The following is a 25,465-nucleotide window of genomic DNA, read 5'->3' on the forward strand; positions in this document are numbered from 1 at the left end:
TACCTTATTCAATGAAGAAGCTGGTGCCACGGCAGTTGTTCCTGGTAGTTTCCTGCAGACCCACGGTTTCTGGAGCTTCGGCAAGAAGGAGGATGTCTGGAGGGGTCTGTACCACACAGGGATGAAGCCAGCAGCAGCGACGGTGAATAAAAGGTGCTCTCCTTAAAATCAGGAGAGGTTCTTCAGATGGCTATCCAGACCACTACAGCAGTGTGCAGCGATTTCGACCACAAAGAAGATCCTCTGGCTGTGGAAGATGAGCTGGTTATCCCCACCATGCTCAAGGGAAGAAGACTCCTGACTGGATCTTCTCTGGTCGTCGAAAGGTAGATAGCTCAGGACTGCAGCAGGGCTTCACCAGGATGGGATAGTTGCAGCAGCCGTTGTTTTCTCTGCTTCTCTTCGGTTCCTTGTAGTTTCAGTGGTGACTCTGACTTCTAGCCCAAGAGTCCTGCCTTTTATGGGAAAATCCCCCATTCACACAGCCTGGCTGTCAATCAAGCAGCAGGGGGGTTGTCCAGCATGGACAACCACCTCAGCCAATCATGGCAAAGTGTGACTTGGGTTTCCTAGGATCTCTGTGCAGGGGTGACTACACCCCTCCCTCACATTCAACCCACCTAGACACCCATGTGCCTAGAGGAGGACTTCTTGGCAGAAGCCCGTCAAAAGACAGTGAACAAAGAAGACAAACCTGGTTTGCCGCACAAAGTAAAACACAAGAAGGACTTTAACAAAAAGAAATGGCGAATAAACTTGACCAGAGCCAAAAGAAAGAGTATTTGGTCAAGCGGGTTTATGTTCGAGGCTAATATAATAGCCTAAAATATACCACATTTATATAGTATAGTCGCGGTAGAAAAGTTAGGGTAGATACCACTGCCACCAGCCAAGTCTCAATGTTAAAAGAGTGAAACAATGCTCTAGGAGGTACATATAAAAAGGGCTAAGGATTAACCCTTTCCAGTACTCCATGTAAGATGGGGTGAACTGGATCTGTGGTTATTTGACTAAGTCAAGTAAATGACAACTTTACACTTTTCTGGGGGACTGTAGTCAGTCTCAGAAATGGAGTTGGTGTGAAGTCTAAAAGACAACCTAGTGTCACTGCACTGAAGGTGCTGTGTAACACACAAAAGACGGGGGCTACTGAAGTGGTGTACTCCAGAGTCCACAATCACAAAAGCAGATGAAATACACATGGCAAAACACAGGTAAGAGTGGGAAAAATAGGTACAATATTACCAAGTGAAAATAAATAAACTCCAGAAATCCAGCAAAGCTGCTGGGGACTCACTAGGTAAGGGAAATTGGCCATAGAATGAGAATTCTCACTAACACTCACCCCCCCCCCCCCCCTCCCAGACTAAGGGAAAGGAGGATTTAATCCACTCCTGGATGGTTCTCATACCTCTAATCGGTTATAAACATCCTAGAGAGACCATCAGCATTTTGGTGGTGGCTTCCTGCTCTGTGCTCAATGGAAAAATCAAATCCTTGAAGGTAGATTGACCATCTGAGTAACTTTGCGTTGTCCCCTTTCATCTGTATCAGGCATCTCAAGGGTTGGTGGTCAGTCTGAATGATGAAGGTAGATCCATACAAGTATGGTTTAAACCTCTTCAGTGACCACACAATAGCAAAACAGTCACGTTCTATTGTTGCTCACCTTGTCTCAGGATCCTTTAACTTCCTGCTGATGAAAAAAATGGGGTGTTCTCTACCTTTCTCATCTAGTTGACTATGGACTGCATCTATACCTACGCTAGAAGCATCAGTTTGTACAATGAAGGGTTGATGATAGTCATGAGCTCTTAGGACTGGAGCTTGACAAAGGGCTTTCTTCAGACCTTCAAAGGCTGATTTGCACTCATCATTCCACCTGACCTGTTTAGGAAATTTGGGAGAGGAGATGACATTCAAGGGAGAAGCTATGGTCCCATAGTTCTCTATGAAGTTCCTGTAATACCCAGTGAGAGCTAAGAAGGCTCTTACTTGGGTTTGAGTAGTAGGAGTGGCCCAGTTTTGTACAGCTTTTGCTTTGCTATGCAATGGCCTTATTTCACCTCCTCCTACCGCATGTCCAAGGTAGACCACTGTACTCTGACCATTTTGACATTTGCTTGCCTTTATGGTCAGATGGGCCTGTTCCAGAGCCTGAAATACATATCCTAGGTTCAATATGTTCTTTCCATGTAGGGCTGAACACTGCAATGTCATCCAAGTATGCCATGCAGAAGACCTCCATCCCATTCAGAACTTGATGGACCATCCTCTGAAATCTAGCAGACGCATTCTTTAGTCCAAAAGGCATTACCTTGAATTGGTAGAGGCCAGCTGGGGTGGAGAATGCGGTTTTCTCATTGGCATGGTCTGTCAGGGCTATTTGCCAATAGCCTGACGTTGGGTCAAATGTGCTGGGGTACTTGACTGCACCAGGTTTGTCCACCAGCTCATCTGTCCTAGGCAAAGGATGGGCATCCATCTTTGTGACTGCATTTAGAGCTCTATAGTCCACTCAGAATCTCAACTCCTTGCATCCTGCCTTTGGTACAAGCACAACTGGGCTAGACCATGGGCTAGCAGAGGGCTCTATATCCCCGAGATCAAGCTTCTTGTTGACATCATTCCTTATATGGGTCTTACATTGTCTGACATTCTGTACCCCCTGCTTTTGACAGGCAAACAGTCACCAGTGAGTATATCATACTGGCCCCAATGGGTCAAGCCTGGTGAAAGTGAGAACAGGGAGGAAAACGGATTTAACAGTAATTTGCACTCATCCTGCTGGTCAGATGGGAGACTGGAAGAGAGATTAACTCCTTCCACTTGCTCATCTAAAGGTAAGCCTCTGAGGAGGTCAGGCAGAGGTTCACTCTCCTCCTCCTCCTGAGCTGAAGCTAGAAGTAAAGCTCCTATGTCAGGTCTAGAGACATAAGCCTTCAAATGGTTGGTGTGAAAGACTCTGGGAGCCTCCTTAGGATTGCCTAAGTCCACCAGATAGTTCACCTCTCCAAGTTTACCCACAACTTTGAAGGGTCCTATCCATTTGTCCTGCAAGGCCCTCTACCTTGTGGGGGCCATAACAAGAACAATCTGGTCTTGAGTAAACTCAACCATGTTAGCCTTCTGGTCATGCCAATGTTTGACCAGAGCTTGACCAGCCTTCAAGTTATCACTTGCCTCCGCCATCATGTGTGGCATTCTCCTGCGGAGACCTATCACATAGTCAGTCACTCTGACTGGCTTGGGGGAAGGAGCACTCTCCAACTCCTCCTTAATCAGGGCCAATGGACCTCTGACTGGATGGCCATAGAGAAGTTTGAAGGGACTGAATCCTACTCCCTCCTGAGGGACTTTTCTATATGCAAAGAGAAGGCATGGCAGTAGAAGGTCCCGCTTTCTTCTAAGGGGTTCTTCTAAAGCACCTATTATGTTAAACTTCTCCACCAACCCATTGGTTTGGGGAAGGTAGGCAGCTGAGAACTTGTAGGTGACTCCACAGGTTTTCCACATGGCTTGCATGTAGTGGTACATAAAATTTGATCCCCTGTCAGATATCACCTCCTTAGGAAAACTTACCCTTGTAACAATACCAAGTAGGGCCTTAGCCACAGCCGGAGCCATGACAGTCCTCATAGGTATTGCTCCAGGATACCTAGTGGCATGATCCACTACAACCAGGATAAACCCGTTGCCTGAAGATTTGGGAGGGTCAAGAGGACCAACAATGTCAATCCTGACCCTCTCAAAAGGAATTCCCAACACTGGTAGAGGCACCAAGGATGCCACATTCTTGGCTTCACTCTTGCCAGGGGTTTGGCAAGTGTGGCAGCTCCTGCAGAATTTGTCTACTTGTGAACCCATTTTAGGCCAGTAGAAGTAAAGAGAGAGCCCTTCCTTGGTCTTCTTAAAACTTAAGTGACCAGCCAAAGGTATCTCGTGGGCTATCTGCAGAAACTGGAGTCGGTTCACTAGAGGTGCTACAAGTGTTTTGCAGTCTCCAGGGGTTGCCTCAGTTGGTTCACTGTAGAAGAGGACATCTTCCCAGTGTAACCTATACTTTCCAGGCTCAGTCCCACTGAGCTGTGAAGCTGCCTGTAGGCAAAGACCTTCAAGGGTAGGACACTATCTTTGTCCTTTTCTGAAATCTGCCCTGTTGGGCCCACCTTCTGCCAGTAAAGACTGCAGCTCAGGATGGTCAACAGGGTCAAGATCTCCTACCAGAGTAAGATCTTCTTCTAGATCTGATTCCTCAGAATGTAGCTGAACCATACAGGGTTGAACCTCACACTAAGCCTCAGCTGGTGGAGGAGTCACAGTTGTGACTTTGGACAGTCTTGGAGATGTCCTTCTGGGCACAGGAGTGCTTGCTGGTTTCTTGCTGGTAGACTTGGGTTTCCCCTTTGTCTCTTTCTGACCTGCAATAGCAGTAAGTAGGTCCAGTGGACTTTGGGTGAGAGTTTCCCCTATCATGTCCCCAGGAGAGCCTCTGAAGGTTCTCTCCCTTGCAGACCTTGTGAGCTCCTGCTTCCTTCTGCTGGGGGACATGGGGGTACTAGACACAACTCCAAGAGTTTTAAGGTCATTACACAGAAGGACCCTCGCAGGTACGTTATTTTGCACACTTACAGGTATTCTGACAGTCATGTCATTACACTGGATGAGAGCTGGTAACTGGGGAACCATTTGCACAGGGCCTCCAGCTAACTTGGTTAGGTGTTTGGGTGCCTTAGCAACATCCTCTACCTTGAAAAAACATTCATCAACCACAGTTATGCTGGCTCCAGTGTCTCTGATGGCAGGGGTCTCCTGACCATTCACAAGAACACTATCTTTGTAATACTCTTTAGTATTATCTGGGATTTAGTTATAGACATCTAGGTTCTGTTGTTCCCAAAGACCCAAGGACACTAAAGAAACACTAGCTGAGACTCTCATGGGCTCATCAGCTAGTAACTGAAAGTTTCCACTGGCCATTGGTACTTCATCCACATGGGAGAAGGCTAAGGAGGCAGAGTGGACCCCTGAAGGTTTGCCCTTACATCTGGGATCCCCTTTCACATGGTCGGTTAAACAACAAACAAAGCATTTCCCAAATGCTTTCTGGAATGGGGCTTTGTTCTGACCTCCATCTGGTTTGGGACCAGATGGTACACTTTCCTGATTCGGTTTTCCTTGTAGCTTACCCTGGTTATGTTTGGAGCCCTCTTTTGGATTGGAATTATTGGAATTCTCTTTGTTGTCTTTCTTTGGCTGCTTTCCCTCATCCTTTTTCTGAGTTGCCCCAGAATCCTTGTGAGTACCCCTATTGGCAACCAACAAGTCAGCAGCCTTAGCTAACCACTAGGATCTATCTCCTTTGAATCAGCCAAGAGCTGTCTAAGCTCAGGAGAGCAGACATTAAAAATAGACTCCAACATTACAAGATTCCTCAATCCTTCATAAGGGTTCACTTTGTAACCCTTAACCCAACCATCCATGTTTTTCAAACATTCACACACGCAGGTAGCCCAAGGGGTACCATCATGCTTTTTGACGGTTCTAAACCTCTTAAGATACTGGGAAGGGGTCTTCCTAAATCTAGCTATTAATGCTAGCTTCACACACTCATAATCCTGTTCATCCTCCTCCCCAACTCCATTACAGCATCACTTGGAACAGGGGGAAGCCTAGCGAAAAACCAGGGAATCAGCTGATTCCCTGAGATACCTTGAATCCCATGATTGTACTCAAAGATTGCTAACCAATCCAAAACATCAAGTTTAGTCTCATACATACCAATCATTTCCTTTGGCATACGGGGTCTCTTAGGGCTGGAAGACCTAGAAGACTCTGGGAGAGAAGCATTTTCTACAGACAATTTCTTCATTTCTAGTTCATGATTCAGCTCCATTTCTCTGAGCCTTAACTCTTGATGTTTCATGGCAGTTTGTGCATCAATACGTTTCACTTCCAATTCAAGTCGCATTTTCTCAAGTGCAATAATCTCAGGAATAAGTGTAGGACCTGTGGGGGTCCCTGTGGACAGAGGTTGTGCTTTCTGAGCAGGCAAAGGAGTTATAGGGTTTCCTAACAAGGACTCATCTACTTCTTCTAAATTAACACTCTCAGAATCAGAAACATCAGTATCCACATTTGCTGGAGGGGTAGGCCCTTCTGACCCACTCCCCAGACTTTGTTTTCCCATTAACTTTGCAATCAATTCAGATGTCTTTCCTTTACCAGAGAGACTCCTCTCCCTACACATGGTTCTCGAAACTCAGCAGTGTAGTTTAAGAGACCTTCTTCAGTGTAGCTTTTCATATTTGACATGATTTCTCAGTTAAATAGAATTAGTGGTGTTTAGCCTTGTGGTTAATTGAACCCAAGCTGTAGCAGCACTCTAAGTGTAATCACTCTACTTCCAAATCCTCACCGCTGTACACCACTGTTAGGCAGAAACCTGTGCAGTGCCCTTAGGGACCACTACACACAATTAAGACTACAAGTGGTAATACAAGTTCACCTTTGGTACAAGCCTGTACTACTATGTTAAAGTGGTAGCAGTAGCGGAGCAGCCAGGCTTATCTCAAGAGTATATGAGCAGTAGCAGAGATTACACAAAGGGACCACAATTACTGTGACTCAAGCAAACACTGACTCAAGGTTTCAGGTAAAAAATATCCGTACTTTTATTTTCAAACCGTTCATTATAAACACAACACTTCTATTAATTCAAAACCACACGTAAAATACACTACAATCAAACAATTCACTTGGCACAGTATAACTTAAGGTAAGTACCCTATGTTTTAACGGACGTGTTGTGAAACAAAAGACGTTACCGGAAATACATATGCGATCACTTTTTGACAGTAATGACAGTTCGGTGTTTACGTGTATCCGCGGCAAGAAATGTTACCGGGGCAAAAACACACTTAGCACCTGAGTTAACCAGAGAGAGTTCGGGGTAAAAATCAAAGGCAATACTTTTGTCAGGGCAGACAGAATCAAAGAACACTCGTAGACAGAAATTCAAGAGTCAATAGGCCAGAGCCAGTGTCAAGTGGAACCGGGTTCCTGTTGTCGAGGATCACACAGTTGGATAGTTCAAGATTCAACATTGCCAGGAGTACTTAGATATTGTCAACAGAGGAAGCAAAAGTTATAAGAAGGAGGGAAGATAAGGGCAAGCCTTGTAGGCGGAGAAAAGGGCAACAAAAATCACAAAATTGTGTCCCCACAGGGAATAAAGTAATAGTGATGCGGTATATCCATTACCGATGCTCACCTTATTTTCTCTAACCTCAGTTTGTGTGTTAAACTGTTTTAAACAAGGATTACCACAGACTAAATCTATTGCTCCTAAGTTATGTGTGTTTATCCTCTTCTTTGCATATAATTATGTCATTAATGTTATCAGAAGATCATTGCTTTGAAGATATACATTTGACACAATGCAGAATCTTGATCATACAAAAATTAGTATTTCTCGATATTTTAATGAAAAACATAAAACAATCTTTTGTGCATGAGCCTCAATGTCATTTAACAAAATATTATCTGGAAGCAGGTTCAATTTTGAATACATAACATATTATAATCATGTTAACGGCATCAGAATAAATCATGCACCGTAAAAAAACAATAATAATTGGAAACAGGTAAAGTAAAGAAAATAAACAAAAAAATAAACAATTCAAAAGGACAAACTACTGAAAAAAAGACTTTACATTTGAACAAAACAATTCTAAATATCACAGGACATGAATTCTATCCTTATAGGCAGAAAAAGATTATAAAGTTATTTTGTTTTCACCCTGTTTTATTTATGGGAGTCCACCTGTGTACATTCCAAGGAAAACCAAGGAACGAAAGAAACAATTATAATTCCTAGTGGGGTGTGGAGATGTATGGCTAGTGTAAGCTTGGTTTATACATTCACACTTGCCAACCGCTTCTTACAGTGCTGCTCAGGCGGAGAAAAGGGATTCACCCTAATCCCTCAAGCAGAACACAGTACCTTATTCAATGAAGAGGCTGGTGCCACAGCAGTTGTTCCTGGTAGTTTCCTGCAGACTCACGGTTCCTGGAGCTTCAGCAAGAAGGAGGACGTCTGGGGGGGGTCTGCACCACACAGGGATGAAGCCAGCAGCAGCGACTGTGAATAAAAGGTGTGCTCCTTAAAAACAGGAGAGGTTCTTCAGATGGCTCTCCGGACCACTACCGCAGTGTGCAGCGATTTCGACCACGAAGAGGATCCTCTTGCTGTGGAAGATGAGCTGGTTATCCCCATCAGGCTCAAGGGAAGAAGACTCTGGACTGGATCTTCTCTGGTCATCGAAGGGTAGATAGCTCAGGACTGCAGCAGGGCTTCACCAGGACGGGATAGTTGCAGCAGCCATCGTTTTCTCCGCTTCTCTTTGGTTCCTTGTAGTTCCAGTGGCGACTCTGACTTCTGGCCCAAAAGTCCTGCCTTTTATGCGAAAGTCCCCCATTCACACAGCCTGGCTGTCAATCACGCAGCAGGGGGATTGTCCAGCCCGGACAACCACCTCATCCAATCTTGGCAAAGTGCGACTTGGGTTTCCTAGAACACCCTGTGCAGGGGGTGACTACACCCCTCCCTCACATTCAGCCCACCAAGACACCCAGGCGCCTAGAGGAGGGCTTCTTGGCAGAAGCCCGCCAAAAGACAGTGAACAAAGAAGGCAAACCTGGTTTGCCGCACAAAGTAAAACACAAGAAGGACTTTAACAAAAAGAAATGGCAAATAATCCCGACCAGAGCCAAAGAAAGAGTATTTGGTCAAGCGGGTTTATGTTCGAGGCTAATATAATAGCCTAAAACAATAACACGTTTATATAGTATAATCATGGTAGAAAAGTTAGGGTAGATACCACTGCCACCAGCCACGCCTAAATGTTAAAAGAGCGAAACAATGCTCTAGGAGGTACAGATAAAAAGGGCTAAGAATTAACCCTTTTCAGTACTCCATGTAAAATGGGGTGCACTGGATCTGTGGTTATTTGACTAAGTAAAGTAAATGGCAACTTTACCCTTTTCTGGGGGACTGTAGTCAGCCTCAGAAATGGAGTCGGTGGGAAGTCTAAAAGACAACCCGGTGTCACTGCACTGAAGGTGCTCTGTAACACACAAAAGACGGGTGATACTGAAGTGGTGTACTCCAGACTCCACAATCACAAAAGCAGATGAAATACACATGGCAAAACACAGGTAAGAGTGGGAAAAAGAGGTACACTCTTACCAAGTGACAGAAATATCCTCCAGTAATCCAGCAAATCTGCTGGGGGACACACTAGGTAACGGAAATTAGCCATAGAATGAGAATTCTCCCTAACACTTGGCACTTAAGGGGTTAAAGGACGCAAGCATTCCCAAATAGTAGTGACATTACTTCTTTTAAAGGACCCAAGAATTCCCAAATGGTAGTGGCATTACTTCTTTTGAAGGACCCAGGCATTCCCAAATGATAGTGACAGTAGCTCTTTTAAAGGACCCAGGCATTCCCAAATGGTACTGACAGTAGTTATTTTGAAGGATCCAGGCATTCCCAAGTGGTAGTGACAGTAGCTCTTTAAAATTACGCTAGCATTCCCAAATGGTAGTGACAGTAGTTCTTTTAAAGGACCCAATCATACACAAATGGTAGTAACAGCAGCTCTTTTTAAGGACCCAGGCATTCCCAAATGGTAGTGACAGTAGCTCTTTTAAAGGACCCAGGCATTCCCAAATGGTAGTGACAGTAGTTATTTTGAAGGATCCAGGCATTCCCAAGTGGTAGTGACAGTAGCTCTTTGAAATTACGCTAGCATTCCCAAATGGTAGTGACAGTAGTTCTTTTAAAGGACCCAAACATTCACAAATGGTACTGTCAGTAACTCTTTTAAAGAACCCGGGCATTACGAAATGCTAATGACGGCAGGTCTTTTAAAGGACCAAACCATTCCCATATGGTAGTGACAGTGGATCTTTTAAAGGACGCAGGCATTCCCAAATGGTAGTGACATTAGCTCTTTTAACGGACAGAAGCATTCCCAAATGGTAGTGACATTACTTATTTTAAAGGACCCAAGCATTCCCAAATGGTAATGACAGTAGCTCTTTTAAAGGATCCAGGCATTCCCAAATGGTAGTGACAGTAGCTCTTTTAAAGGACATCCAGATTCTCAAATGGTAGTGACATGAATTCTTCTGAAGGACCCAGGGGTTCCCAAAAGGTAATGACAGTAGCTCTTTTAAAAGACCCAGGCATTACAAAATGGTAGTGACAGTAGCTTGCTTAAAGCAACCAAGCATTCCCAAATTGTACTGATTCCCAGATGGTAGTGACATTACTTCTTATAAAGGACCTAAACATACTCAAATGGTAGTGACAGTGGCTATCTTAAAGGAATCAAGTATTCCCAGATGGTAGTGACATTACTTATTTTAAAGAGCCAAGCATTCCCAAATGGTAGTGACAGTAGTGATCTTAAAGGAATCAAGTATTCGCTAATGGTAGTGACAGTAGTTCTTTTAAAGGACCCAAACATTCACAAATGGTAGTGTCAGTAACTCTTTTAAAGAACCCAGGCATTACGAAATACTAATGACGGCAGGTCTTTTAAAGGACCAAACCATTCCCATATGGTAGTGACAGTGGATCTTTTAAAGGACGCAAGCATTCCCAAATGCTAGTGACATTAGCTCTTTTAACGGACAGAAGCATTCCCAAATGGTAGTGACATTACTTATTTTAAAGGAACCAAGCATTCCCAAATGGTAGTGACATTACTTATTTTAAAGGACCCAAGCATTCCCAAATGGTAATGACAGTAGCTCTTTTAAAGGTTCCAGGCATTCCCAAATGGTAGTGACAGTGGATCTTTTAAAGGAACCAGGCAGTCCCAAATGGTAGTGGCATTACTTCTTTTGAAGGACCCTGTCACTCTCACCCTTTCGAACTCATATTTCCTCTTACTCATTATCGATGGCACCCTCTATCAATGGCTTCCTCTCTTGCTCTATTCCCCTTGTCATTTTATTTCACAGCGCACCCCTTATCGCATCCCCCTTTTGAAGCTTTGCTCTCTCCGCCTTGCACCCTGGTGCCTATACATGCAAAATGCAAAGAAGAGCCGTAAACGACCCAACTATTGGCATTTCCAATGCTTGTTTTTTACAGAGTACGACATTGTTTTTTTTTTTCTCCATAAGGTTTTAAAACCTAAGAAACTATCACCAAGGGTCCCCTTTGTCTTGGTACCCTGGGGCCCCTGAGTTTCTTTAAACCGGCCCTGAAGCCTAGCATCAAAACAATCATTTTTTTTAATTGAAAGTACATTTGGAATTCTCTGTCCTGGCGGAGGGGCAAGTCTGGAAGCAGGTATTATGGAAGAGTAGGAAAGGGGGGAAAAGAGGGAAGGCAGCATTCCCTTTAAAGGCCGTGCATTCCCAGTGCTGAGTAATGGTCCGATTACTTCGCGGAAACCTTCATCACTCTGTGTTCAAGTCTTCCTTGTCAAAGTCGTTGACATGTTAGAAAACTGACTTTGATAAGGAAGACGGACCAGGAGGAAACAGCACGATTAAATACCGGTAATCTTCATTTCTCCGAGCCCAGCTCTTCCTCGTCACAGTCATTACTATATGGTAAGGAATGTGTGACGAGGAAGACGTACATGGAGGTAGTGCGCCATCTTTGGAATATGCAATAATGACATTAATCGCGCTCGGATCTTTTGCCGAAGAATGCATGTTTTTGTATTAAATGCTAAGTATGTTTTTACCAGGTTTAAATGTATTCTACTGAAGTAAATTAGAAATAAGCTATTAGTACCGTGTTTTACATGCAGGCATGGATAAGTGTCCCACGAGTTTAGTGTGCATAGACCTTCACAGATGAGCCACATGCATGACCACACAGCATGGCATGTGAAAAGTAAAAGGCCCCGTTAGTATTTCTGCCCCTTGTACATGCTATTTTCATATCCAACTTCTGACATTTACGAAGCAGCGCACCCCGCGAACTCCGAAAACCCCTTGCAGGCCAGTCCATGTAGACGGCATTGCCCAACACACGGTATCACAGCGGACGTCATGGCCTTACTCACCCGAAGAGAAAGTGTTGTGCAGATGTGTGAGGATGAATTTGAGGTACTTGTCGTCGCTGAAAACACCCGAGGATGTATTGAAGTAGGTGTCCATGTAGTCTTTTGGGTCGAAGTCCCGATGGTAAATGTCATTGCTGTTTGAAGCCATTTTCCTTTACTGTGATCACAGGTAGAAGAAATGGGCGCTTCCGTGTCGCGGATCTGTTAGGAAATGACAGACGCCACGTGCTTTATGGAGCAACCCAACACCCCTGTGAGTTTCCACAGAAAAAAAAGAAAAAAAACACGCCCAACCAGTTGTCTCTGTGTTGCCCCAGCAGCAGGTAGGCCTGCATTCCATTTTCACCCAGCCCTCGCCGTGAACGTGAGTCCTCGAAACATCCGTGTGAGGCCTGCTTTTCAACTAAGCACGTGCTTCTCTCTCTGAAGGGCACAGGGCACTGTTCGTTTGTTAATGTAATGCGCCATTGGTATAGCTCATTTCTAGCTCTTTTAAAGGACCTGGGCATTCCCAAATGGTAGTGACATTACTTCTTTTAAAGGACCTGGGCATTCCCAAATGGTAGTGACATTACTTCTTTTAAAGGACCTGGGCATTCCCAAATGGTAGTGACATTACTTCTGTTAAAGGACCTGGGCATTCCCAAATGGTAGTGACATTACTTCTTTTAAAGGACCTGGGCATTCCCAAATGGTAGTGACATTACTTCTTTTAAAGGACCTGGGCATTCCCAAAGGGTAGTGACAATACTTCTTTTAAAGGAGGCAGGCATTCCCAAATGGTATGGACAGTAGCACTTTTAAAATACCCAGGCATTCCCAAATGGTAGTGAAAGCAGTTCTCTTAAAGGACCCGGACATTCCCAAATGGTAGTGACCATGCTGGTTCCTACAAACGTAGTAACAGTACTGCAATCCAATGCACAGGAACAACACCTTTTTTTAAATGAGCTCGGGCACATTCCTCCAAGCAAAAGGACAGTACCTCCCTTAAAAGAACCACCGCATTAAAGAATCTGGCAGACTCACCAGTGGAGAGTGCCAGTACCTCTTTAAAAGAAAGGACCTGACAACAGCATATCAATTTCAGGTCTAAGCCCCCTCCTCTTACACCATCCCCGCCACCACCTTGACAGGACATTATTTAAAAGGACCGTTGCGGAGTCGCCTGCTTTGAATTAGGCGATCCACAGTACTCTTTGAGTAAACATCCAGACGTACTATTGGTTCACCTCAGGCAGTGTTGAGGTTTTCTTTATATATAGGCTTCGAGGTGTTAGAACGTAAAGCGCATATGTAACTTGCCGGTATACATTATGTGCTGTGTGGGTTTACTGAACTTTTTCTCTCATTCTGTTTTTTTTTTCTTTGGATTTGCCCTAATTGTGTGAAACCCGCTGTGAATTGGACGTACAATGATGCTCCTCTATGTTACTCATGCTCCGGATGAGAGAGGCGTATTTCTATGTGACTGGGTAACTCTACAGCACCAGAATCCCAAATAGGTTGAGGATAAATAAATATAGGATGAGGATACCCATTTTTGCACTCGGTTAAATTATTATTGGTGCAACAGATTCACTGATATGTTGCACCTATAAAAACGTCTGTTGGTAAGGCCTGGTTGTCATCTACGCCAGACATTTGGGAGGCCAGGCTGTTTATAAAGAGATCGCCGCCCGCCTCCAGTTGGTTTCTATGGTTAGTGGGTGTTAAGAAAGATTTCTGAAATCTGACCAGGAGGGGCAGAGGTTCAGAATGCCAACCTAGTTTCTTGAAACAGGGTAAACTCTGGACAAGCCAGACCAATTAGGGTAGCTATGGCAGGCAGCCAAGACTAAGTCTCAAGAGGGTTGAGGGTGACTGAAATACCTCAATGAGTACACAAAGCAAGGACACTTACAAATTACTCCAGACAGGTGTTATATTAAAAATATAGACACATTTATTACAAGGCCTTTGTAACATAGACCATCGCAAAGAATCACAGTAATACTAAAGTAAACCAATGCATCACAACCAATACACTATATATACAAGACCACAGGGGTCTAAGGGATTATAAGCACGAAATATGTAGACCACCTAGATGGGGAGGAAAACAGGCAGTGCAAGTAATCTTTAGACCCAATTCAACATAAAGAATACACCTAAGAGGCCAGAGGAGTGCAGCTGAGGGCTGCACTTCTCTGGAAATGTCTAGATCAGGGTGTAGAACAGCAGCAAAACGTTTGGGGGTTGACACATGGGGGGAAAATTACATACAATTTTGCAATCTTTCCTAACACTCTCCCTCCCCAGACTAAGAACAGGGGGAACTAATCCACCCCTGGATGAGTTTCTTGTTCAGGTCGGTTAAACATTCTGGACAACCCATCAGCATTGCTATGTTGGACACCTGGCCTATGCTCAATAGTGAAGTCAAAGCCTTGCAGACTTATGGACCACCTAAGCAACGTTGGATTCTCTCCCTTCATGTTCATTAGCCACTTTAAGGGTTTATGGTCAGTTTGCACAGTGAAGTGGGTCCCATAGAGGTAGGGCCTCAGCTTCCTTAGGGCCCGCACAACAGAGAAACATTCTTTCTCTACTGTGGACCATCTGAGCTCTCTGTCCTTAAGCTGGCGGCTAATAAAACAATAGGGTGTTCCTCACCCTTCTCATCTACTTGTGATAATACAGCTCCTATCCCAGTGTCAGAGGCATCTGTCTGCACAATAAAAAGGTATTTGATAATCAGGGGCCCTGTGCACAGGTGCCTGGCACAAGGAGTCTTTTAAGCCATTTAAGGCCTTCTCAACTCTTCAGGCCAAGTTACCTTCTTGGGTTTCTTTGGAGTAGTGAGAGCAGTCAGAGGGGCAGCTATGGTACCATAGTCTACCATGAAATTTCTGTAGTACCCAGTGACTCCTAAGAAGGCTCTCACTTGGGTCTTTGTAGTGGGGGTATGCCAGTCTTGTACTGCTTGTACCTTACTGGGTAGAGGCTGTATCCTCCCTCCACCTAGTTCATGTCCAAGGTAAACCACTGATCCTTGTCCAATCTCACACTTACTGGCCTTTATGGCCAAGTGGGCCTTCTGAAGAGCCTGTAGCACAATCCCAAGGTGTTTCACATGGTCTTCCCAGGAAGCACTGAAAACTGCTGTATCATCCAGATATGCAAGACAGAATTCATCCAACCCATTCAACACATGATTCACAAGCCTCTGGAAGGTGGCAGGTGCATTTTTCAATCCAAAAGGCATTACCCTGAACTGGTAAAGGCCCTTTGGAGTTGAGAAAGCTGTCTTCTCCTTGGCATGTTCTGCAAGGGCTATTTGCCAATAGCCTGCAGTGAGGTCAAATGTGCTGAGGTACTTGGAGGCACCCAAGGTTTCCACCAGCTCATCTGTTCTTGGCAATGGGTGTGCATCTGTCTTGCTGATAGCATTCAGAGCCCTGTAGTCCACACGGAACCTAAATTCAGAAATACCTGCTTTTGGAACCAAAACCACCGGTCTGGACCAAGGACTACTGGATGGTTCAATCACCCCCAAGATCCAACATTTTGTTGACCTCTGTCTTAATGTAAGACCTTACTTTGTCTGACATTCTGTATCCCCTACTTTTGATAGGTACACTGTCTCCTGTGTCTATGTTATGTTTGCAACAAGGTGTCAAACCAGGGGACTGTGAGAACGGGGGGAAGAATTGCCTAAGCAAACTTTTCACCTTAGCCTGTTGATCAGAAGTCAGGTGAGGGGTCACTTGGACACCCTAAATGGAGCTATGTGAAGGACTGCTTTGGAATAGGGCAGGGAGAGGTTCAGACTCCTCTTCCTTAACATCTGAAGCCAATAGCAGTGCTGTGATTTCAACTCTTGGGATGAAAGCCTTCAGCCTATTTACATGGAACACTTTTGGAGCCTCCCCAGGCCTTCCAAGGTCCACTAAATAGTTGACCTCACCCAGTGACTCCACCACTGTGTAAGGGCCTGACCATTTATCCTTTAAAGCTCTAGGCCTTATGGGATTCATGATCAGGACTTTCTGACCAGGTGTAAAGTTGATGAGGGAAGCCTTCTGGTCATACCAATGTTTCACCAGGGCTTGTCCTGCCTTCAGTTCGTCACTAGCCAGTCCCATCAAGAGTACCATCCTTTTTCTGAGCCCCAGCAAATAGTCTACTATGTTAGTAGTGATGGGGGGAGTGGGCATCTCCCATCCCTCCTTGACTATGGCTAAGGGTCCCCTTACAGGGTGACCAAACAAAAGTTCAAAGGGGCTGAAGACAACATCCTCTTGTGGTACCTCTCTGCAGGCAAACAGTAAGCATGGTAATAGAAGATCCCATGTTCTTCTTTGAGGATCTTCCAGAGCCCCAATCATGCTTTCCAAGGTCCTGTTAAACCTTTCCACCAGACCATTGGTCTGGGGGTGGTAGACGGAAGAAAACTTGTAGGTGACCCCACATTCTTTCCACATAGCCTGCATATACTTTGACATAAAGTTGCTGCCTCTGTCAGACACAACTTCTTTAGGGAAGCCAACCCTAGTAAAGATGCCAAGTAAAGCTTTTGCAACTGACTTGACAGTCACAGTTTTCAATGGGATGGCCTCTGGGTACCTGGTGGCATGGTCGACCAGCACCAGGATAAACCTATTGCCCAAGGATGTTTGGGGGTCAAGGGGACCAACAATGTCGATCCCTACCCTCTCAAATGGTACCCCCACAACTGGGAGTGGCACTAGTGGAGATTGGATTGTTGAGCCACTCTTACAAGATAACTGGCAGGAGGCACAACTCCTGCAGTGACTTTCTACTTGCACCCCAATCTTGGGCCAGTAGAAGTGCATGAATAACCTTTGCTTGGTCCTCTTAATTCCAAGGTGACTAGCAAGCGGTACTTCATGCGCCAGCTGCAGGAGGAAGGGTCTTACAGCAAGGGGAACCACCAACCTCCTATGGTCTCCTTCTGTAGACTCTGTAGGGTCACTATACAGGATCCCACCTTCCCAATAAATCTGATGCTTCCCAAGAGGTTCACCCTCAAGCTGGGAGCAGGCCTGTCTCCTTAGGCCTTCCAGAGATGGAAGCCAACACGCTGTTTTCCAGTCAGGTTTCATTGGTAGCTAGCAAATAATTATATGCACACCATTACATTATATAAATGTCAAATTTTACATAGTTGGCCTTTACTGAATTCTTCCCTGTCAGGACCACCTTCTACTAACAAATTATTTAATTCAAGATGGTCATTGGGGGTCAAACACTTCAGGTATCACCACCTCCTCGTCAGGTCCTGGTGATTGAATAACTACCTCCACCTCAGTTGTAGGTGAGTTAGGGGGAATATTTTCTTTCCCTCTTTTTGATTTTCTGACTCCTTTGGCTGGGCATTGGTCTTGGCCAGTGCTGCCCTTGTTTAAGACCTTGTGCAGGGTCTGTCAGCAGTGTCTCCAACAAGCCCTAAAGCTCTGAGATCATTGCCCAACAAGAACTTTCCTGGGACACTCCTCTGAATGCTCACTGGAATCCTGACTTCTGTACCATTGATAGTAAGATTTACAGGTATTACTGGGAACATGAGAAGTGGGCCATCAGCCAACTTAGTGGGCATCAGAATAGCTCTGGCAACTTCCTCTGGGTCTACCAAGGTAGAATCCACTACAGTTCGACTGCACCCACTATCCCTAAGAGCTGGAGTATCTACTCCATTGATCAGCACACTGTCTTTAAAATAGTGCTTGGTGTTATCGGGAATCCTAGCATAAGCCTGTGAGACTTTAGGCTCCCAGGAACCATGGGAAACTAAAACTACCTCAGCTTCTATCCCACTGGGGAAGGAGTCTGAGGAGAAGGATGCCCCTGTAATCTCTTCTTCCTCATAGGAGGAGAAGGCCAGATTAGCAGAGTGGACCCCCAAGGGTTTAACCTTACTTATGGGATCCCCCTTCACGCGGTCAGTTGCTCCACAAGCAATACAAGATCTATTGGGTCTGTTTACATAGGGAGGCTTATTATAATCAGAGTTCTGTTTTGGAGGCTGACCTCCACTACCCTGTGAGTTCTTTTGTGTCTTACCCTTATTTTTCTTTTTGTGGCCCTTATGGGAAGAAGTGTTATCAGTTTCCCCGCCCTCCTTATCTTTGGACTTTTTCGCTTCCTCCTGCTTAACAGAATGATTCTTGTCCTTATGGGACACTCTATGTGACACCCACAAATCTGCTGCAATGGCAAGTTTCTTATGATCTATCTCCTTTGAATCAGCCAAGTGCTGCTGAAGCTCAGGGGAAGAAGATGCAAAAATATGTTCCAGCATGACAAGACTTAACATACCTTCAAAGGTAGAAAGTTTATAACCTTCAACCCAGCCAGTTAAGTTTTTTAAGGATTCAGTTACATAAGATACCCAAGTACCACCTTATTTCTTTTTATACTCTCTGAATCTCTTTAAGTATTGGGCCGGAGTCTTTCCTTACTTAAGATGAGAGTCTGCTTCAACATTGCAAAATCTGCTCTCTCAGCTTTTGACATTTCCATAATGGCACTGCAGCCAGAATGTGGCAGTCTGCTGAGTAACCAGGCAATTTTATCAGCATTGTCAACTTGTTGAACTTCACATGCATACTCAAATGTATTCAGCCAGTCCATAATGTCATTATTTTCCTCATACACACTGAGTAGATCTTTTGGAAACCTTGGATGAGAGGAGGCCCCAGACCCATGTCCAGGACCCTTGGATCCATTGGCAACTTGGAGCTTGGCCAGTTCCAACTGATGATCCCTGTCTTTTTGTTTTTCTTCCTGTTCTATATTTAGTTTGGCCATATTGAATTTAAGCTCCTTCTGCCGAAACAGCAGTTCTTGCTTCTTGAATTCAAGTATGGCCTCCCCATCAGCACTGGCAGAGGAAACATTGGACATTTCATCCTCCATGTCCTCATGGTCACTGTGGATCAGTGCAGCGGTAGAACCATCAGTTCTACCAGTGAGAGCAGCCCCACCTCCTTCTGCACTGTCCTCAGAAGCTATAGCTCTAATCTGAGCTTCTTGCCAATCTATGATTCTCTGGATCATTTCTACTTTTGTGCCTTGAGAGGAGACACCTCTCTCCGCACACATCTTTCTCAATGTTTCGGATTTAGAAGCATTTAAAGTTAACAAGGTACTTGTTTCCATACTGTTAGATAGGACTATGGCCTTTTAAAAGTTATACCACAATAATTAACTATGTGCCCTGGTTGAAATAACTTGAAATGCCTTCACTTGTGTGCAATACTGGATACCTTCAGTCCCATCCCACCGCTGTACAACAATTTGTTAAGAAGGATTTCTGAACTCTGACCAGGAGGGGCAGAGGTTCAGAAGACTAACCTAGTTTCTTGGAACAGGGTAACCTCTGGACAAGCCAGACCAATCAGGGTAGCTTTGGCAGGCGGTCAAGACTAAGCCGCAAGAGGGGTATGGGTGACTGAAAGACCTCAATGGGCACACAAAGCAAGGACACTTACAAATTACTCCAGACAGGTGTTATATTAAAAATATAGACACATTTATTACAAGGCCTTTGTAACATAGACCATAGCAAAGAATCACAATAATACTAAAGTAAACCAATACATCACATCCAACACAATATATATACAAGACCACAGGGGTCTAAGGGATTATAAGCATGAAATATGTAGTCCACCTAGATGGGGAGGAAAACAGACAGTGCAAGTAATCTTTAGACCCAATTCAACATGAAGAATACACCTAACTAAGAGGCAATCCAAGCCCTACGAAGAGAGGAGCCTTATGCTCAATAGTACATGCACGTGCTTGTGCCAATGGACAAAATAGGTTCTCTTCAAGGGTCTCTAGCAGCTCAGGAAGGTGGATAAGGCGATGAGGAACAAGTTCCCACTATTCAAGCAGGACCTCCATTTGAGGGCAGAGGCAATTTGAGAGTGCGGGATGGAGTCGCTATTTCGCAATAGCTGTGGAAAGGAAAGGGGGCCTCAGGAGCCACTTTGTGCCTAAAAATGGGCTCCTGTTCTAGGGGTCACCGGTTGGGGTAAGGAGTACTCACCGGTCCCCGACGCAGGCAGACCCTAACTTCGCCAGTACAGTCTACTTCACGGGCAGGTTGGAATGCGACAAACGGGATGTCTCGACAACGTGTAGACTCTGAGATACAGCGAGGATTCCCAAATGGGACAGTGGTGATTTCTCCGTTCTGGGTGGAGAAATCAGCCCAGTTCCACTGCAGGAGGCTTCAGGGGTAAGGGGGTCACAAATGCAGCAAAATTGCACAGGTCGTTGCCACAGCAGGGCAACACGGTAACCGCGTTTACTCCGGTCCGGGCGCACTCGTCTCACTTCAGACCTGGGAATGCCAAGTGTACGAAATTCTGTGTGAGAGTGCCGTGGACACAGAGCGAGTAGTATACCAAGTTTCGAGGGCCTCCTCGAAACAGCGGCGGTAACAGAGCAAAAGTCCTGTGTAAACTGGTCAGCCCACTGGTTGGCCCAGGGACACTTCTGAAGAGGCTTGCTTGCAGGGTTTGTTGAAGGTGCCGAGAATAGTTGATCCCACTATTTCAATGGGTCGAAGAGGCTTCGCAGACCTTCTAGGACGATCAGATGCAGAGGGGTCCACGGGACGATAGCGGCTTCAGGGTGCCAAACCTTCCAGCGGGTCACCAGCGGTTCCTCGACTCAGCTTCTTGTTGCAGGATACTTTGCTCCTTATCCTTTGTTCGTGTGAACTCAGGAGATCAACATGGTAGTGGTGTTTCCAGCCGCCACTTATCCAAAGTTCCCTTCGTGCCAAAACGGAGGGGACCCAATGGGAGATCTGCTCACAAACACTCTCTCCATACGTGGACCAATCATGGACCACGGTGGTCCCAGGCATTCAGGACACTCCAGACTCTCTGTGTATTGGGAACAGACATCCCAGCCCACATCCAGGAGGCACACACACAAGGCATTCAGAAGCCTGCGAAAGCATTGGGTTTTGTGGGAAAGTGCATGACCAAATAAGGACTGACCCGGGTCAGCTCGACCTGGTGAAGGTGAAGGGGCAAGATGGCCAAAGGACAAAGAACCTCGTGGCCTGGCCATTTTGGAGCCAGGCCACCTATTCGTACCAAGCGCGGTAAGCGCGGCCTACATGGCAAGAACATGGCAAGAACGGTTAAAAATACATGAAAATAATAGCTGCCACCAGTCTTGTCCATGACACATCTGCCCAGTTCATAAAAAGTCCAGCGAGAGTTTCTAGGGCCTTTGGAAAGACTAGAGACCCAAGGGTGCTGTAAAGTAAGTTACATGGCACACTTGTTACATGTTGCACAAAAGCTGCAACATGAGGAAAGGACTACAGGAAACCAAGCCCAGAGGAGTGCAGCTGAGGGCTGTGCTTCTCTGGCAAAGTCTAGATCAGGGTGTAGAACAGCAGCAAAAAGTTTGTGGGTTGACACATGGAGGGAAAATTACAATTTTGCAATCTTTCCTAACAGTGGGCAAGATTTGCACAGATCTTGAGTAGACCGTTTTGTCACTGATTTTGGCGCTAAGCAGGTCAATGTGGGATCAAGTGCTTAAATTGCAGAGTACGTTCAAATTCTTGCTACGCCATTTAGCCAAACTGTATGATACTGGGAAAAATAATCAGCATCACTCTGGCTTAACTACACACGAGTACTCATAAGTGATCACACTCATCACCCTCGACGCCCACCCATCCTGCGCCCTCTTTCTCTACTCAACTCTATCCATTTTCTCTGGTATACTGTCGTTTCATCAACAGTCATTTTTACAACTGCCTTTTTTACGAGTACAGAATTACGAAAAAGGTCATCGAAATTGGGGGGGGTGGGTGCGAAAGGGCGGAGGGGTTGTGGGGTCGGGAATAGTTGAAAATAGGTGGGGGAAGGAGGTTTTGGGGGGGAAATCCCCCCCCCAAAACAAACATTTCAATGACCTTTTTTCGGAATTGCGTACTAGTAAAAAAATTAGGCCTAAAAATGACTGTCGATGAAAGAACATAGAACCCCTTCTCTCTACCCCACTACGCACGCTACCCCACCCACCCCATATACACCCTTAATTGCACCACCCACCTTACACTCTCTTCCTATCCCCTCTCATCCTTCCTCTCACACGCTCACTTTATTTGTTAGCCTGTCACTCGCCCTTTCTCACTCATATTTCCTCTTACTCATTATCGATGGCTTCCTCTCTTGCTCTATTCCCCTTGTCATTCTATTTCACAGCGCACCCCTTATCGCATCCCCTTTTTGAAACGTTGCTCTATCCTCCTTGCGCCCTGGTGCCTATAAATCCAAAACTCAAACTGCAGTAAACGCTAAAACTATTGTCGTTTTCAATGCTCGTTTTTAATAAAGTATGACATCGTTTTTTTTTTCATAAGGTTTTGAAACCTTAGAAACTGTCAGCAAGGGTCCACTATGTCCTGGTACCCTGCCTGGGGCCCCTGAGTGTCTTTGAACCGGCCCTGAAGCCTAGCATCAAAACGAGCATTTGTTTCATAGAGGGAATATTGGGAATTCTCGGACCTCGGGACATTGTAGGCATTATTTCTAAAATATGTACCTATTAATGTGGGTTTGTTAAGCAGCACAACATGCACAACTAATCTGCTTCCAAGCAACAGCAGGAAAATAGGGAGAGGAGGCAGGAGGAAAAGAGAGGAGCTACTGCAGGTGGGGGATGGGCAAGTCTGGAAGCAGGACTTCTGTAAGAGTAGGACAGGGCGGAAAAGGGGGAAGGCAGCATTCCCTGCAAAGGAGGCGCATTCCCAGTGCTGAGTAATGGTCCGATTACTTCGCGGAAACCTTCATTACTCTGTGTTCAAGTCTTCCTCGTCAAAGTCGTTGACATGTTAGAAAACTGACTTTGATAAGGAAGACGGACCAGGAGGAAACAGCACGATTAAATACCGGTAATCTTCATTTATCCGAGCCCAACTCTTCCTCGTCACAGTCATTACTATATGGTAAGGAATGTGTGACGAGGAAGACGTACATGGAGGTAGTGCGCCATCTTTGGAATATGCAATAATGACATTAATCGCGCTCGGATCTTTTGCCGAAGAATGCATGTTTTTATATTAAATTCTGAGTATGTTTTTACCAGGTTTAAATGTATTCTACTGAAGTAAATTAGAAATAAGCTATTAGTACCGTGTTTTACATGCAGGCATGGATACGTGTCCCACGAGTTTAGTATGCATAGACCTTCACAGGTGAGCCACATCCATGACCACACAGCATGGCATGTGAAAAGTAAAAGGCCCCGTTAGTATTTCTGCCCCTTGTTCATGCTATTTTCATATCCAACTTCTGACATTTACGAAGGAACGCACCCCGCGAGCTCTGAAAACCCCTTGCAGGCCAGTCCATGTAGACGGCATTGCCCAACACACGGTATCACAGCGGACGTCATGGCCTTACTCACCCGAAGAGAAGGTGTTGTGCAGATGTGTGAGTATGAATTTGAGGTACTTGTCGTCGCTGAAAACACCCGAGGATGTATTGAAGTAGGTGTCCATGTAGTCTTTTGGGTCGAAGTCCCGATGGTAAATGTCATTGCTGTTTGACGCCATTTTCCTTTAGTGTGATCACAGGTAGAAGAAATGGGCGCTTCCGTGTCGCGGATCTGTTTGGAAATGAACAGACGCCACGTGCTTTATGGAGCAACCCAACACCCCTGTGAGTTTTCACAGAAAAAAAACACGTCCAGCCAGTTGTCTCTTTGTTGCCCGCGGCAGCAGGTAGACTTCAAGTTCAGCTTTCACTCGGCCCACGCCCTGAACGCGAGTCCTCGAAACTTTTCACTTGGACTTTCCATTAAGCACAGTGCATCTCTCTCTCTGAAGGGCACAGCTGGGCGCGCCACCACATCCCAAGAGCAGAGCGTCACGTGCCCCAGTAATGCCATCCAATGCCAACGAATGCCTCAAAAGCCTGGTGTTGCGACCCTATGTACGCTGAACACCGGCGTGTTCAGGCGCTGCCATCATATGTCGCGGTTTCTTTGGTAGTGCTGGCTGGTGATAGTTAATGCCTCCTTTGGCTGTTATTGCCACCATAAGTAAGATTAATACCTAGAAGTCCAGGGGCTGCCATCATATGGCAAGTGCAGTCTTGGGTGCCCTGGTATTGCCACACAATGCCAGTTAATGTCTTATGCATTGTGTGGTCCCATACACAGGTGCAGCTGCTGTCATAGTAGGTGAAGTGCAGCCTCGTATGCCCCAGTTAGGTCATCCCATGTGAGTTGATGCCTTATATGTTCCTGATGGAGTGGCCATATGGAAGGTTAAAATCAGCATGTTTAGGTGCTGCCATCATACGTCTCAGTATCTTTAGTCGTGTCATACGTCTGCTGATGAAGTGATGAGCAAGACATCCAATTACCTATAGTAACATAAACATCCCCACTATGCTGCAAAACAACTGTGCACCCTTCCACACCGTACTATGCACACTTCCACACCATACCATACTCAATCCAGCATGCCGGCCCTGCAGCTGGAAAACACTGCAAGGAGACCAGCCCCATCACCACATCAATTACTCACTACAGCCTCATCACCACACCAACCATCCACCAAATCACATAGGGCCTCATTACACGGTAGGCAGTGAGCCATGGCGCTATTAGCGCCATGGCTCATGCCGGTAAAATACCGGCACCGCCTTGGCGGAAAGGGGATTTACTGCCTCATTCCAAGGTTGGAGGGGCGGTAAATCCCCCTTCCGCCATTGCCCTTCCCCATTCCCATTTCTGCCCCATAGGGCTCTATGGGAATGGGGAAGGCGCTAATTACGGCACCGCAATTTTGCGGTGCCGTAATTAGCTCCGAGGTCCCTTAGCGGGTTGGTTTTTAACGCCTGCAAAAAGCAGGCGTTAAAGCACCAACCCGCTAAGGGACCTCGTAGTAAGGCGGTAATGGTTAACGGTCACCGTTACCATTAACGGTGGCCGTTAACCATTACCGCCATCCATGTAATGAGGCCCATAGACTCTAATACCCGTATCACCTGCCTGTACCACACTACAAGACAGCAGCACAACACTACTCAACATTAAATACGCTGCACCACCATACAACACCTCAGTGACACACTCGGGACCCACCCGGCCATTCCCAATTACGCTTCACTACAAAAATCACTCAGGACCCAACCCAGTGTCATAATCTGTGTTGAGGCCTGATTATGTGCTATGTGTTGTATGATGGTGTGGTGATGTCACTGACACAGAATGTGGAGTGTTGGAGTGTTGGTGGATGTTTGGAGTGCTGGGTTCTACGGGTGTCAGTTGGACCTAATGTGCTGGGCTGGATGGATGTCCCAATGCTTTCT

General features: G+C 45.6%; 1 protein-coding gene across 2 annotated transcripts in view; it reads right to left on the reverse strand.

Annotated features, from left to right (window-relative positions):
• LOC138487698 (nicotinamide N-methyltransferase-like) overlaps positions 1-23,774 on the reverse strand; it is a 144,359-nt gene extending 120,585 nt beyond the window's left edge. Inside the window, exon 1 of one of the 2 annotated variants that reach the window (XM_069614224.1) lies at positions 23,553-23,774. In XM_069614224.1, coding sequence (XP_069470325.1) covers positions 23,553-23,700 — 148 coding nt within the window. In that variant the 5' untranslated portion in view covers positions 23,701-23,774. Of the gene's footprint in view, positions 1-12,098; positions 12,316-23,552 lie in introns of those variants that run through there. The other variant, XM_069614223.1, reaches the window with a different exon arrangement.
• Positions 23,775-25,465: the final 1,691 nt, after the last annotated feature.

The sequence above is a fragment of the Ambystoma mexicanum genome, chromosome 9, assembly GCF_040938575.1.
Source record: "Ambystoma mexicanum isolate Mex_15411 chromosome 9, UKY_AmexF1_1, whole genome shotgun sequence".
Lineage (NCBI taxonomy): Eukaryota > Metazoa > Chordata > Amphibia > Caudata > Ambystomatidae > Ambystoma > Ambystoma mexicanum.